Consider the following 17,448-nt stretch of genomic DNA (forward strand, 5'->3'; position numbering starts at 1 on the left):
TTGTCAGATTCTTAAACCTCAAACAGGTAAGAATCAAGACACTTGTATGGTATTTCTAGTTAATCCATATATCTTGAACAATTCCAGTTCAGCAATATAAAATTATTTCCAACATCTCTTATGCTAATTAACAAACACATGTCTAAATTCAGATGTTGATATTCAAAACACTTACTAATTGGGAGCTAACCTCTGATTTGGCACTTCACATGCTAACTAACCCCCTGTGAAGTGTGGATTCCTAATTTAGAGTACTTCAGAAGTTAACTCATCACTTCTATCCAGGCTGAAGTAGTATTTTAATGGAAATTACAGTGTAGCAGTAACTTGATCATATTTTGGAGGGGATAGGCTGCCTGGGTCTTTTTGTTGTGTACTATCTTATAACAATTTGTAAACAATTAAATGTAGTAGTTATTGCAATGAAAATACTTTTTCTTCTCAGCTCTAGTAACAATTGGATTAGATGTTTATACAGGCAAATTTTGACAATTGGTGCAATTCTAATCTTCAAGTGAATAAAGACAGCTTTCTTTACAGAGTGATCAAATAACACTTCATTAATATTGGTATTTGATTGCTCAATATTTATTACAGTTTGTATGATTAATTTATACATAAAGCGTTCTCTGTATTGATAGTGTTGAAGCCTAAATGCAGAAACATATTAAATATAGAATTAGATTCAGGGCTCTTTCTTTGTACTGTTGAACCCTATTAGTGATAATAGTTTTATCAGTACATCATTCCATCACATTAAATAAATGTTACTAATTTGAATTTTGTTAGGCAGTTTTGTTTATATTTAATATATATCTATATTTAAGCACGAGTTTATATCTAGGTTAATATTTCAATATATTTAACAAAGTTTGTAATTTGGGTTCCATGGGATATTTTTTCCCTGCAAAGAGATTAATTTATCACTGCAGTTTAAGAAAACTTGACAGAGGTGCCATAACAAAAGAATCATTAAATAAAATAATAGCATACTGCATCTAGCCGTATACTAAAATAATAATATACCATGACATGTAGCCTTTATTCTGAAAATGTAGCCATTTATCATATTTGTATGTGTAATAAAGTAATCCATTATATCACTATGTCAAGGGGAGAAGGGATAGCTAGTCATTTCACTAATTCCTGTTAAGACATTCCTGATAGAGCCTCTTAGTAAATTGTAGAAGGATACTTCTTTATCTTTTGATACAAAATATCTATCCCAAATTTATTTTCATTTTTATGCGATTTTAAGGCTATGACCGTGAGGCATTTACTTTTTTTAAACATGAATCATTTGCAATAGAATACATTAGTTGCAAGAGAGGCCGCGATAATGAGAGGCCCGCGCACCGCGATGAAGAGTGGCCCCCACTTGCCGCAACTAGAGAAAGCCCTTGCACAGAGACGAAGACCCAACACAGCCATAAATAAATAAATAAAATAAAAATAAAAACCCAAAGTTTAAAAAAAAAAAAGAATACATTAGTTGCAAGCATCAAAAATCGGCTGTGGCTGACTTAAGAGCAAAACCATAATTTATTAGAAGAATATGAGGTAGTTCAAAGAATGAGTTACGGACACCAGGTAACTAGGAACATAGCAAGTTCAGGATATAGGCATGGTTCACTACCTTGTCCAAATGCTTCCTTTGGAAATTAATACGCTTTTTTTTTTCTTTCCATTTTGCTCTAGGTTTAGAGTTATAGGGGAGAGTTCTGCTGGCTGAGTTTAAGCTCATGCCCTATTTTTGCTAGGAGGAAGTGAGATGCTTTAATAGATGGTTCCATCAAGACTGTACACAATAGAGAGTATATAACTCCCCATAGAAACCTGGGTGCAGTTAGGAAACGGGGATGGATCCTAGGCAGCCAAGCTCTACCTCCCACTCCCGACAAAACTAACCAACAGATACCCAGTAAAATGGACAGGAGTTTTGGCTTTTTAACCTCCTGTACTTCATCATTTAAAGTCTAAAACTGATTAATCCTTAATCTTTAAAAATAGAATCTTAAACAAATTTAAATCTTAAATGCCAGAGACCTTAATTTATGTACTAGCAGTATCAATATTTAGATACTTATGAAATTTTTGTTTTTCTTTTTAGACAATGCGAAGACACAGAAATGAAGTGACAGTTGAACTGCGAAAGGTAAGAGTGATTTGTGTTTAATAAAAAATAATTAGATTTTTTCTGATGTTAAAATTTTGTATAACTTGAATAATGAAAATACTACGGCAAATTAATGGGCATCCCTAAAACTACACAGCATAAAAATATATCATTAAATAATTTATAATGGTATACATTTATAGAAGCTTCCATTTATTGAGTTACCAAGCACTGTGTGAAGTACTTTACCACTGTCATTGAAATTCTCACAACATCTGATGAAGTTGCTATTGTTTTCTCTTAATAATCTCTTTCTATGTGGGCTGTGTGCTAGACAGAATTCCTCCACCTTCCTCATGTAGAAGTTCCATGTCCTTGTTAAAGACACTTTAGAAAAATAAAGTAGAATAATCTTATATCTTACCAATTGAATGCAACTGCTGTTAAAATTTATTTTATTTTCTTCCATTATTTTTGAATTACCTTCATTAGATTGTGTTTTCATGCAAGCAGATTTTATTTTAAGCAAATTTTAATTACCAATTAACAAAGTACACATAATAAATTCTGTCTATATACATGTACATTAAAAAAAATAGATTTGAAACTTATTTCTAAATCTTTGTGTTTGTCTTAGATTAGATTTTCTTGATCTAATTCACTCCTAAAACTCATATATTAAATTATCATCTTGAAACTTTTCAGTTTTAGAAAGAAAGAAGGTCTTGATTCTGAGAGTACACACTCTCTCAGTGAGTCACTAGAATCAAATGGACCTGTGCATTTATTTACTCAATAAGTATTATCGTACCCACTTTGTGTTATTAATTTTTACTCAGCATCGATCTTATGCTCCTTGGTATAGTATATAGTTCCTGAGATCCATTCTCCTGTACCCCCTCTGCTCCATTTTTTATTAAATTTGAAAAATACTTGCTAATCCCATGTTCTTTCAACTCCTTAACTTCATGGGTATTTACAGATTAACATCAGTGCAAGTTTTTTCAGCTCCTTGGGTCATTTGGACCAGAGAAGTGAACTAAGCCTTAGCTTAATAAAGTAAGGTGAGCTCCTTGCCAGTCGTAACACTTTGGACTTAGCTTCTTTTTCTTTTCTTTTTAACTTTTTATTAACATATAACACACCTACAGAAAAGTCGACACAACTTAAGTGTACAGCTTGATGAATTTTCACAAAGTGAACATATCTGTGTAACCAGCTCCTAGATCAAGAAAGAAACACTACCTGTATCCCAAGGCCCCTTCACAGTTTCTGCTTTCCCCCAAAGGCAACCATTATCCTGATTTCTAACATTATAGATTATTTTACATATTTTGCATATTTTGAACTTTATATAAATAGAATGGTGTGTATCCTTTTGTATCTGGTTTCTCATTCATCATGTAAAGATCATTCTCTGTAATAGAGCTGATAGGAATAAAATTGGAATTAAGTAATTATTCATTTATTGTTATCTCTTCACATTACACCAGCTCTCCCCAGATGTGAACCTTCACTTTCCCTTAACTTTTCATGCTTGGAATACAATTCTGAGACTTTTGTATTGGTCTTAGTATTACTCAGAATCCTCTCCTGTTTTAAGCTTTTTTGCCCTTCTGATATGCTTATAAATCTAAGCTATTCACTTATATTTTTGTTTGGTGATTTGTTCCTTTTATAGTTGTGCTGCCCTCTGTATTTAATTTATAGAATTAAAATTTCTTGCTTATCAGAGTACATCTTTTTAAATACTCACCTTGGTTTCTTTAGAGACAGCTTTCTTATCTCTTCTTTTTTTTCCTTCTGGATAACATTATTTCCTTTCCAATTACTATGATTAATTCCTGAAAAATCCTTGTAGGAGGATCAAAATGAAATTAACTGAAGAAATCTCAAGCAGTTCCTTATTCACATTTCAGAATTCCCTAAGTAAGCAGCAGAAAGTGACCCTTTCCTGAAACAAAGCCTATACTTCAAAGCTTACTTGATTTTGATATAATTCTCCAGAGGTGGGTAGAGCCCTTCAAAAGAAGATTCCTCCACTCTTTATGGTCAGAGTGTCTGCCTCTGATTTCAGCCTTGCTGTCTCTATTGCTCCATTGAGGAGATGGTCACAGCATTGTTATTACTGACATTGAGATTCTTGAAAATACAAGAAAGAGAGCTAGTTTCCAGTTTCTTAGATGAGATCTACACACTTCTGTTAGATGGTAAGCTTCTAAAGTGAAGGTAGTAACCACACTCCCCCACCCAGCCCCGACCCCCAACCCCAGTACTCCCAGGTCTCTCTCCTAGCCCATCCCAAAATGCCCAGTCAAATTCTGGACATGTAGTTGGTACTCATTACATGCTCATGTTCAAGAATTTAATTGAATTATGATATCTTAAATTTTTACTTAAATTTAAATCATTTATTGAAGCTGTAAGAAAAACACTTTAGATATAGAACAGTGCTCAGAAGCACTGATCTGTGACAAGTCAGGGAGCTTGTGTCAAAATGTTAAACAAGACACTGCTTCCTTTACCATGAAAGTCTTTCTGCCTAAATAAATGAATAATGGGACTAAATGGTGTGTTCATTTTCACAGTTGATTACTAGCACAAGTTCCTTATCTTGTAGCAAACCTACAACAAATAGTTCGAGAACGTTTAGCCAGTGACCATACTTTGAATAACACTGATACTGATCTATAAAAATTGAGGGTGAAATCTAGTTATTAATATGTAGTGCTTTACTGGCCTCAGACTCTTTTTGTTTGAACTCTTTTGTTTTCTTTTGTCTCCTTGATCTCTTGCTTTCTTATTTAATTAGGCCCTTATGCATCAACATTTACACAGAAGTCTGTATTTCTGTTTTATATCATGTTGTAAACAGAGTTACATAGGAATTAAATAACTTGTGTAAAGTCACACAGCTGAAAAATGGCAGAGCTGAGCTTTTAACCATTATGCTTTAATGCCTCTCAATGTAAATGTTTAAGTGAATAATGCCTTATAAATTGAAAATTGATCTAAAACCTGTCACTGGCATTTATAACTTTGGCACATTGTATTAAACTTGATATAATCTTCTCTTGGTGATTGATCAGTCAGATATGCCATAGTACTTTACTATCATTGGATCTGGGATCGGGGCAGGTTGAGTTCTTACATAAAGAAAAACACCACCAAAATGCCCATTGGACTGATCAGATCCAGTACTTGTTTTAGTTGTCTGACTTAAGTAGAGGAAGCATCATATGGTCATATCAATTGATGCTGAAAAAGCATTTGACACCCCATTCCTGATAAAACTCAACAAATTAGATGTAGAAGGGGATTACCTGGACTTGATAAACAGCATCTACAAAAAAACCCATAGCTAACATCATACTTAATGGTGAAAGACTAAATGCTTTCCCCCTAAGATCTGGGAACAAGACATGGATGTCCATTCTCACCACTCTTATTTATTGTAGTGCTGGAAGTTCTAGCCAATGTTGTAAGTCAAGAAAAAGAAATAAAAGACATAATTTGGAACAGAAGAAATAAAACTCTCCCTATTTCTAGATGACATGATTATCTATGTAAAAAATGCTGAAGAATCTACAAAAAGGTTTCTAGAACTAATAAGTGAGTTTGGCAAGGTCATAGAGAACAAGATCACACATAAAAGTTAATCACTTATGTATGCTAACAGTGAGCTTGCAGAAACCAAAATTAAAAGCACAGTGCCATTTATAAGCACTCCAAAGAACATAAAATACCTTGATATACATTAAGAAAACATGTATAGGATCTGTATGCTGAATATTATAAAATGCTGATGAGAGAAATCAAATAAGACTTAAGTAAATGGAGAGGCATATACTGTGGTCATTGACTTAGTAAAGATGCCTGTTCTCAAATTTGTCTGTTGTTATCAAACTCTCTCCAAGGTTTTTTTGTAGACATAGACAAGCTTATTCTAAAACGTACATGGAAAGGCACAAGCTCTAGAGGAGCTAAAATAATCCTGATAAAGAGTAAGATAGGAGCAGTTGCTCTACCCAGTATTAAGGCTAATAGAATAGCTACAGTAATGAATACTGTGTGGTATTGGCAGAAGGATAGACATCAGTGGAACAGAGATAGAGCCCAGAGATCAACCCGTACAAAAACACCTAACTAATTTTTGGCAGAGGTGCAAAACTAATTTAATGGATGAAGGATAGCATTTTAAACAAATGGTACAGTACTAGAACAATTGGACATCCATAGGCAAAAAGAAAAGAAAAAGAACCTCAACCTAAATCTCACACCTTATACAAAAACACAAAATGGATCCTAGGTGTAAAAGTAAAGCATAAAGCTTTTAGAAACAAAAAATTGGAGGAAAATCATCAGGATCTAGAACCAGGCAAAGAGTTCTTATACTTCACCACAAAATCATAATCCATAAAAGGAAAATCGGATGTTAACAAATTTAAAAATTTTGCTCTGTGAAAGCCCATGTGAATAGGATGAAAATACAAGCTAGAGACTGGAAGAAAACCGCATATCCATTACAGGACTGGTATCTAGCATATGAAATGAACTCTTAAAGCTCAGTAGTAAAAAAAAACCCCAGACAGTCCAATTAGAAAATGGGCAAAAGATATGAAGAGACATTTCATTAAAGAAGATATACCAACAGCAATCATGCTGCTGCTGATGATGATTAATGCATCATTAGCCATCAGGGAAATACGGACTAAGACAAACTAAAAGCCTGTATCAGAGTGGCTAAAATAAAAAAATAGTAATAATACCAGATGCTGGTGGGGATACAGAGAAACTGGATCACTCATACATTGCTGGTGGGAATGTAAAATGGTACAGACACTCTGGAAAACATGCAAACTACTGATAGAAGCAGCAGCTTGCATGAATTTCTAGAGAATTATGCTGGGCAAAAAAAGCCCATCACAAAAAGATTATATACTGTATGATTCCATTCATAGAATATTTTTGAAATGATAAAATTTTGGAGATGGAGGACAGATGAGTGGTTACTGGGGGTTGGTAGGGGCCGGGAGGTGAGAGGGCATTTTCTGGTTTTGGAACTGTTCAGTATCTTGACTATAATGGTGGATACAAGAACATATACAGGTGATAAAATTGTATAGAACTAAATACACATAAACACACATACAGTGAATGCAAGTAAGACAGAAAATCTGAATGAAATCAGTGGATTGTATCAATGTCAGTGTCCTGGTTGTGATGTTTTACTATAGTTTTGCAAAGTGTTACCGTTGGGGAAACCTGGGCAAAGTGTACGAGGGATTTCTGCAATATTTCTTACAACTGCATGCAGATTTACAATTATCTCAATAGAAGTTTTAATTAAAAAACCCTGAATTAGTAAATTAGAATCCATTTGAAAAGAAGAAAAGCAGCCATTTGTTAAGATCAGTTAAGTGATTCTGCAGGAACAATAATTTGTGTTAGGTTGTCAGATTTTTACCTGATTGATGAACAAGTAATGTTGTTTTTTATGGGGTTTTTTTTCCTCCAATTTTCAGTTGAGGTATAACACACTGAGCAGAGTGCCCAAAATGTAAACATAATATATAAAACTCCTGGGTGAATATTCATGTAACCACCCAGCAGTAGTGTCACTTCATAAATGTTTATATTGAGGGGAAGATCTATCTTGTGAGCATTTTTTTTCTACCTCTATAGAAGCATTTAGATGCAACCAGAGTTGGACTACGTCTTAAAAAAAGCAAGCAGTAGAATATATTTAAGAAACAGTCTCTGTAGCCACCACAGTCTCAGCTCTGCAGTCTCTGGGTTCAAATCTTTACTGATATTTCCTAGGTATATAATTTAGTTTAGCCAGGTTCTCTGTGTCCCCATTTATTCATCTGTAAAATAAAGATTTAAGTTTTACAGGACTAGCACTAGATAAAGATTTAAAACAGTGAGGGTATTGCTGGGTAAAAACAAATTTAAGTTTGAAGTGTGGCTCGTAAATAATTATCTGTCCTTCATCACATGTGTAAGAAGTGACTGCTGACTTGTTCCATATATTTAGGTATGAGATTGCAAACTACTTTTTCAAGATGGAATGAAAAAGAAGAACTTTATATAGAGATTAATAACAGAATTTGTTAAGTCAAAAAATATTAGGTCAAGTCATAAGAAATTGCCTGTAATTAAGCTTTTTGATCTACAAAGTGGCAATTCCATGTGGTTCAACCAAATGTCAGAAAACAGAAGATCTAAAAAGTATTAAATACATACATGGGATAATAGATTAATAATGGATTTCTAAAGGAACTTTAAAATGGATGTAATCTGTGTGTATGTGTTTGGAGATAAGATAGGTGTTGAAACTAAGCCAGTTTCCATATCCTCTGAGGTCCCCTCCCACTTGACAAAAGAAAAAGATACCTTTTATAGGTGCTGAATTTATAGTACAATCTCTAAGAGGGTAAAAATCTCTAGGTGACAAGCAAAAGGACAGTTTAAGTTACTGGTTTTGGTGACGCCTCCTTTAATGGTTAATCACATCACCAGAAACCTGCCCAGAGACTGATTATCTTAACTTGGGTTGTACATATTTTTTTGCTGAGAGTGAAGTATGACTTTCGTGCCCTAGGGTGCCCAAAATGGACTGTGTTAGGATGTTTTCAGTTCAAATATGAAGGTTGTTACTTAATTTTTGATAAAAGAAACAACTTACTAAGATGGTATAATAATACTAAACTTGTGTATGCCCAAATATATGTAAGCCAAAATTGACAAAATTACAAGGAGAAATTTGTCAAAGACATAATCATTGTGGGAGAACTTTTGTCAACAGTAAACACACTAGTTAACAGGAGATAGAAAGGTAAATAGCTTAATATGTGAATATTATAAACACATATAAACCCCATGCATATTTGAAAATTGGTTTTGTGATAGTATAAAGCCATAGTTGCTACCCTGTGCAGTGAGGTACCATGGGGCTCCATAGTGAATCAAAGGAATACCTTGGGATATTCTAAATTTTTGTGAGAAACATAGTGACACTTAACATTTCAGATACCACAGAATCATTAGATCTTGAAATAGTTCACAATTTAAACATTAGATTGCACTGTGTTTTTTTCAATCACATATTTTGTCTGAGTGAAATAAAATTATTTTCTTTTAACTTCTATGTTTTTCCCCCCAAATTACTATTGAGTTGTTTGGACCTAACCACCTGATAAAGGAAACTGTGGGGTACTTCCTTTGGCCTACACTTAGGCATATAGACTGAGAAAGTTCTGGAAACTCTGGTATAAAGTAAATGTCAGCTAATTTCAGTGTTGTTCAGACTTTGTTCTCTGATCACAAAACAATTAAATGAGAAATCAGTGAATGAGATAGTTACAAAAACCTCATAATTGTGGGAAAAAAGTAAGCACTTCTAAATACCTTGGGCATCAAGAAATCCTAATGGAAATTAGTTAATACCAAGGTATGAACAATAGGAAGATGCTACATGTCAGAACCTGTGCAATACAGTTGAAGTGTTACTTTACAAGAGAAGTTTATTGCAAGTAGAGAATAAAAAAATAGGAATTTAAGGGACTTACCTGGTGGCGCAGTGGTTAAGAATCTGCCTGCCAGTGCAGGGGATACAGGTTCAAGCCCTGGTCCGGGAAGATCCCACATGCCGCGGAGCAGCTAAGCACGTGCGCCACAGCTACTGAGCCTGTGTGCTACAACTACTGAAGCCCGTGCACCTAGAGCCCGTGCTCCGCAACAAGAGAAGCCACTGCAATGAGAAGCCCACCCACTGCAATGAAGAGTAGCCTCCACTCGACACAACTAGAGAAAGCCCGCACACAGCAACAAAGACCCAACGCAGCCAAAAATAAATAAATAATTTAAAAAAAAAAAAGTACACCCATCACTCAGCACCCAGCTTCCTTGATTCTTAGCATTTTCCCATATTTGCCTTATTCTCACTTTCTCTCTGATATATATGTGTGTGTGTGTGTGTATGTGTGTGTGTGTGTGTGTATATATGTGTGTGTATATATATAGTGGCGTGGTGCCCCCTTACACCCTTAATACATCGTTAATACATCAGTTCATACACCTTTCAACGTAACCACAGTGTGTTTGTCAAGTTCACATAGATAAATTTCTACTATCCAATCCTTAGGCCCCCACTCATAGTTTGCTAGTTTTTCCCAATAATGTCCTTTATAAACCCAAGATCCAGTCCAGGATTAGACATTGCAGTTAGTTGTCATGTTTCTTAAGTCTCGTTCGATCCAGTAGTTCTTCAGTCTTTATCTTTTATGACAGTGTATTTGAAGAGTACAGACTGGTTTTTTAATAGAATGGCAGATTTGGGTTTGTCTGACTTTTCTCAGGTGGTTGTTATTACTACTACTACCACTACTATTATTGTTATTATTTTGGTCAGGGGTACCACCAAGGTGATATTGTTTTCTTAGTACATCAGACCAGAAGGCATACCATGTTGATTTTTCCTTTACTCTTTTTTTTTTTTAATGTATTTGAAATTTTTTTTCTTTTTAATTTTTATTGGAGTGTAGTTGATTTACAATGTTGTGTTAGTTTCAGGTGTACAGCAAAGTGAATCAGCTATACATATACATATACCCACTCTTTTAGATTCTTTCCCATATAGGCCATTACAGGGTATTGAGTAGAGTTCCCTGTGTTATACAGATTCTTCCTTTACTCCTTTTTTTTTTTAATGTCACTGTTTTAAAAAAAATTATTTATTTATTTATTTATTTTTTGGCTGCATTGGGTCTTTGTTGCTGCGCGCGGGCTTTCTCTAGTTGCGGCGAGCGGGAGCTACTCTTTGTTGCGGTGCGCAAGCTTCTCGTTGTGATGGCTTCTCTTGTTGTGGAGCACGGGCTCTAGGCGCACGGGCTTCAGTAGTTGTAGCACGCGGGCTTAACAGTTGTGGCTCGTGGGCTCTAGAGTGCAGGCTCAGTAGTTGTGGCGCACGGGCTTAGTTGCTCCGCGGCATGTGGGATCTTCCTGGATCAGGGCTTGAACCCATGTCCCCTGCATTAGCGGGCGGATTCTTAACCACTGCACCACCAGGGAAGCCCTCTTCTTTTTCTCTGGATGATAACCTTTGCCACTTGGTCAAGATGCTATCTGCCAAGTTTTTCCTCTATAAATTAATAAGTATTTTGTGGGGAGCCACTTGGGACTATAAAATGTGAATGCATGGATTTTCATATTTGTGAGTTGCATTAATTTTAAAATAATGTAAAATTATTTATTTGAGTAGTTACTAAAGAAGTATGCTGTGATATAATTTGAAGTTGGTAATCTCTTAAGGATTAACATATACATAAGCATCTGTTTAAACATGCTTACTTGTACATAGCACACAGGTAGATGTCATGCAGATAAGCCAGTAAGCTTCAGATGTCTATTTCTAGTTTTAATTTTCTATTTGATCTGAATTTTAACCTCAATATCAATATCTCATCAATAGCTTTCTATTGTAATCAAACACTTCTGTAAATATTGTTTTGAAGACTAGAAGGTCTTGAAATTTTAAATTGAAAAGAATCTTAGATATCATTTAGTCTTTTATCTAATTTATTTTGACTTAATCCTGTAGACAAACTAAAATCTTAGAGGAAATTTTGGTTTAATCTGTATATTATGTAAAATGGCACAGGTTGCCATTACAAACAGTTGAAATCCCATAAAATGTAGAAGTATTCTGCTGTTACAAAAGCCAGATAGGGGACTTCCCTGGCGGTCCAGTGGTTAACACTCTGCGCTTCCACTGCAGGGGGCACAGGTCCAATCCCTGATTGGGGAACTCAGATCCCACATGCTGTGCTATGCAGTCAGAAAAAAAAAAGAAAAAGAAAGGTTAAGATGATTAAAAAAACAAAAAAGAAAAGCCAGATAGCAAGAGTTTAAATCTGAGATTATAGCAAATAGATAGCATTTATGCTAATGAATTCCCATTCCCCCCACTCCCAACAAACATGCAAACCTTAACATTTTAGAAGTAAATTCTTTTTCATTAACCTGACTTCTTAATAAATTGCTTCAGGCAACCATTAGCAGTAAGTTGAAGAAAGCTAGCATACTAGTTGAAATATATTTGCTAGACTTTTATAATAATAATAATTTAAATTTAAAAATTTAAATCTTCACTACAGATTAGGAGGCACAGTATTGGTCAAAACAGTTGGTGCTTAATAAATTTTGTGTCTGTGTGTATGAATGCTGGCCTTTAAACCAGTTAATTTTGTTATCAAATCCAGAATGTGGCCTGTCATTGGTTTGCAGTATACACATTTAATTCATATTATCCTTATGTAGAGATTTTGTGTTTGTTTCATAGTTGCCTGATAAAGTTGAAATAATTTTAGTGGATTTTTCATTAACAGCAGCCTTCACGACTTCTTAGCTATTTATTGGTTGTCTTTCAGAACAAAAGAGATGAACACTTACTGAAAAAAAGAAATGTTCCCCAAGAAGAAAGTTTAGAAGATTCAGATGTTGATGCTGATTTTAAAGCAGTAAGTTACCTTGTTCTTATAAGGTGTTTTAAAAATAGTTTTTATAATAACCAGAGAACTTCATTCTCAATCTAAGACCAGTTTTACAATGATAATTAAGGTATATTAACTCTTATCTTTAGTAAATAGATTATTCAATAAATGTAATTTTGCTGTTAAACTCTTTGCTGAACTATCTTTTTTTCTTTTGAAGCAAAATGTAACACTAGAAGCTATATTGCAGGTATGTTATTAATTTAATATTTTCATTTTGAAGTATTTTGAAATTGATTTTTTTTTAATTTCTGAAATTTACATTTGGTGTTGCAGAATGCCACAAGTGATAACCCAGTGGTCCAGTTGAGTGCTGTCCAGGCTGCAAGGTAAGTACTGATTTGTCCAGAGAGAGAATTAGGTGTCACGCCTAGGGTGTCTTAGCTCATAGTTCAGAAGTGGTACATTGTTATTTCTGTTCATAGTTTGAAAATTATAGCAGTTAATTTCTTGTATTTCTTTTTCTAGAAAGCTATTATCCAGTGACAGAAATCCACCAATTGATGACCTAATAAAATCTGGGATTTTACCAATTCTAGTGAAATGTCTAGAAAGGGATGATAAGTAAGTATAGATTTGACTCCCTGTTCACTTTTTTCAGCTAACTGAAAATTTGTGATTATTATTTAACCAGTGGGTTCCATTTGGTTTTGCATTTATCACATTTGTCATTTGTCATGTATTTTAATGTAATTTTCTTATTCTGTGATCATACTCAGTAGACCTAAAGTGCTTCTCTTTTCAGTTTATGAAGTGTGTGTATATTTTCTAGGAAAATTTTAGCTTCTGTTTATTGTCTATTCTAACTTATCTCAAATATTTATAGTCTTTATTTGTTAGTTGGTTTTTTTTTAAGTAATATTTTAAAACAACCCAAATAGTGTTTGAGTCACTCTTTGCTTATGAGTCTATATATAGATTAACCTCATGACTTGAGTCAACATGAATGGTTTCCAGAACTGAGTAGCTCTTTCTTACCCTGGGAGTATTCCAGCTGATCTACTGATACTCTGAGAAGTCTTTAACAGAACTCCAACCATGATTAGTTGTCTATCATCATGGTTTTTATTTGTGGTAAATTAAAAATAAGAGGGCAGATTATAATTTTCCAGAATAGAAAGGGGAAAACACCACTTGGTATCTTTTGAGGTACTGGCCCCATTTCTGTTAGTGTTTAGAGAGATCTCGGTGTGCTATATCTTAAACTTCATCAGTTTGAGTTAAGTGGGGAGAATGTAAGTTTCAACTCCAAAATACATTAAAACAAAGGCTAATTTTGCATTTAAGGGGCGTTTAGACTTGGGTATTTTGCTAAGTGTTGTCTGTGAGATTTTCAGGTGACTAGATAAAATGGTGGTATATAAATGTTTCTACTAAGGGTTTTCATTATTTAAAAATACTTCCTTCTGCTTTGATTATGTGCCACAACATCCCTCCAAAAGCCCATAACACTTTTTTAATACTATCATATATATTTTCTATAACAAGATTTATTTAAGTAAAAATAAGTTTATTTCAATTGTTAAACAAAAATTCTATTTACCTCTACTTTTAAGGCCCTCTTTTTGTTCTTGATTTGCTTTTCTTTCTTCTTCTTCTTCTCCTTCTTCTTCTTCTTCCTCTCCTTTTTTTTTTTACTTTTTGGTCTTTGGCATGGGCTCATTTGTGTGGGTGTATCTGTGAAATACAGCATATATACAGAAGAATATGCTAAAATGTATGCAGACCTGTGTAACTACCACCCAAAGTAAAAATAGAAAACTACCACGTCGGTGGTCTCGATCTGACCTGGTGAATTTGTCATGGGAAATTGTGTCATAATATAAAAGGCCCATAGACTTTGGAGCCAAACAGACCTTGGTTTAAATCCAGGGTTTGTTGCTGACCAAAACCCAAGTAACATTTGAGCCTCAGATACCTCATCAATAAAATTTAGGTGGTTGTGAGGAATGAAAATAATATAAACAAAACTCTATACAATATCAAGCATATAATACGTATTCATTTATTATTTACTTATTGCACTCATTATTTATTTTTTCTCTGTTTTCTCTTTTCTTCAAATGACATCTTAGAAGACTTTCTCTAGCTTTGTAGTTGTATTTTTTATGTCTTTATGTTCTCTCATTTAAGGCCCTCATTGTCAGTATTTTGCCAAGCCACCTAGCCTAGTTTAATAACCCTTCTTCTTCTAGTCTGAGACAACATAAACTGTCTTATCATCTTTGATCTTATCATCCCTGTATTTCTCCTCAGCCTCGATACCCTCTTATTTCTTGCCTTTTGCCAAAGTTCATCATGTAGTTCTTGTCTGCTCCTTCATTTTCTCATCTGTTCCATCTTTTTAACCTCACTGCTTGCTGTATCGCTGACATTTATTCTCCTTAAAACCTTTTCCTTCTCGGATCTCTCTAACCTTTTGATATTAACAACCTCACTCTCTTTCTCTGATATTTACAGAGTTTCTTCTAAGTCCCTAACCTTTGGCTCCCCTTGGTTTTTGCTCACTACCACCCCCTCCTACCTTGGTATTCTATTTAAAAGAATTTGTGTTTTTCAGCTATCTATCCTAACAATGTAGATAATTTCTTAACAGATTCTTCCTGCATTGGCCTTTAATTTTTTTTATCTATTCTGCATGGACTCCAACAGTGTTTTTTTTACTTCACTTTTCAGTAACACTCTATACTTAGTATGTCTGTAGAATAAATTTCAAGTTTTGAAGCCTGAGATTTGAGTCCTACTCCCCATACCACACACACAAACTTAGGTAACCTACCCTTCCAGTTTCATCCCATGTTATATTTTTGCATACCTTCTTGGCTTTAGCTCTCTTGATCCCTTCATAGTCATCTGTACACATCATGATCATCCCACCCATGATACTTTTATTTGTATTTCCAGCTGTCAGTGCCTTTCTTTCTTTATCCCTCTTTGAAAATCTAGTTCAGTTTTCCCTTTCTTTGTGAGGTCTTCCATCACCATTCCAAATTATAATGATCTCATCCTTTCAGCAAAATTATGTAGCCTTGTAATATCTCTGGTATGTAAAGCAGATGGTGTAGTGGAATCACAGCTCTAAGACCTGTCTAGAGGTTGTGGCAGTGATTCAGCTGAGATGATGAGGGTTTCAGCTAACACAGTGATATTAGGGATGGTGCTATAAATATAAGAAATATTTAAGAGGTAAAATTGATATGACCCTATTGATTAGATGTCTGTGGGAGAGGAAGGAGTCAAGGAAAATAATGACTGGCTAAAAGTTGCAACTACTGGACTTCCCTGGTGGTGCAGTGGTTAAGAATCCGCCTGCCAATGCAGGGGACACGGGTTCGAGCCCTGGTCCTGGAAGATCCCACATGCTGCAGAGCAGCTAAGCCCGTGCACCACAACTACTGAGCCTGCGCTCTAGAGCCCGCGAGCCACAACTACTGAGCCTGTGTGCCACAACAGCTGAAGCCCGAGCGCCTAGGGCCTGTGCTCCACAACAAGAGAAGCCACAGCAATGAGAAGCCTGCACACCACAGCAAAGAGCAGCCCCCACTCACCGCAACTAGAGAAAGCCCATGCACAGCAATGAAGACCCAACGCAGCCAAAAATAAATAAATTTTAAAAAAAAATGTTGCAACTACCAATGGACATAAAGAAGTAAGTTTATATTGACTGACTTTGAGAGCAAATGAGACATTCAGGTGGAGATAGCCAACAGGCAGTTGGACATAATAAGACAAAATTCAAGGACAAGGTAAAGGATAACCGTATAATCTGCAGGTCATAAATGTAAATGGTAGTTATGTGTCTAAAGATTTTTTATTGTTTTTTACAGTCCTTCATTACAGTTTGAAGCTGCGTGGGCATTAACTAATATAGCATCAGGAACTTCTGCACAGACTCAAGCTGTTGTACAGTCTAGTAAGTAAATTAGTTAATTTAATTCCTTACTTGCTGGACCCTTTTTTTTTTTTTTTAGGGAAGGAAGTAGTGTTTTATTTAAAAATTGTGAATATTATAAGTTACTTATGATAGTTGATATCTTTCCTATAGCTATCATTAATCTATCATTGAATAATTTTAATTGTGGTTACTAAAAAGTGAGTAAGAGTTTTATCTTTTTGGGTCAAGACCATCTCCTAATAATAGGGTTTAAATTTTCTATTCCTAATGTCTCCAAGGTGCTGAATAACTTATGTCTTTTAGCTTGTAACATATATTTTTTAAATTTTGCTTACCTCAAGATGGGCTATTATTAGCATGTTGACCCAAACTGTCAATAGCTCTTTGAAAAAAACTGGATGTCACCAGGTAGTCTTAAAGTGTGGGACACTTAACTGGCTTCAGGTGGTACTTAAGGTGATTCTAGTAGTAAATTCTAGTAGTAAATGATATAGCAATAAGTTACATTGAATCAAGTAGTGAGAATACTATTTTCTTTCACTTTTGTTTTAGATATTTCAGTAATGTCAAAGAGAAGATTTCTAGGTAGATGTTAGATGTAACAAAAAGGGAACAGCAGATTTTAGACTAGGGCTTTCAATAGAGACTAGTAGGTACAATTGAATAACAGTGTTTTGTTTTCATCTTTAATTTTTTGGTTATCTTCTATGTGTGGTGATTGATACTGGTATTCTGTTTACAGAAGTGATGAATAAAATTAGTTAAAATACAAATGTGAGTCGATTCAAACCCTCATACATTGCTGGTGAGAATGTAAAATAGTGCAGCCTCTTTGGAAAACAGTTTATTAAAAGGTTAATCATAGAGTTACCATATGACCC

At 34.7% G+C, this 17,448-nt stretch overlaps 1 protein-coding gene across 1 annotated transcript in view; it reads left to right on the forward strand.

Annotated features, from left to right (window-relative positions):
* KPNA3 (karyopherin subunit alpha 3) overlaps positions 1-17,448 on the forward strand; it is an 89,869-nt gene that overhangs the window by 47,960 nt on the left and 24,461 nt on the right. Inside the window, 6 exon segments of the mRNA XM_036831133.1 lie at positions 2,111-2,155; positions 12,550-12,639; positions 12,833-12,862; positions 12,949-13,001; positions 13,141-13,236; positions 16,500-16,585. Of these exon segments, the coding sequence (XP_036687028.1) occupies positions 2,111-2,155; positions 12,550-12,639; positions 12,833-12,862; positions 12,949-13,001; positions 13,141-13,236; positions 16,500-16,585 (400 nt within the window).

The sequence above is a fragment of the Balaenoptera musculus genome, chromosome 18, assembly GCF_009873245.2.
Source record: "Balaenoptera musculus isolate JJ_BM4_2016_0621 chromosome 18, mBalMus1.pri.v3, whole genome shotgun sequence".
Classification (NCBI taxonomy): domain Eukaryota; kingdom Metazoa; phylum Chordata; class Mammalia; order Artiodactyla; family Balaenopteridae; genus Balaenoptera; species Balaenoptera musculus.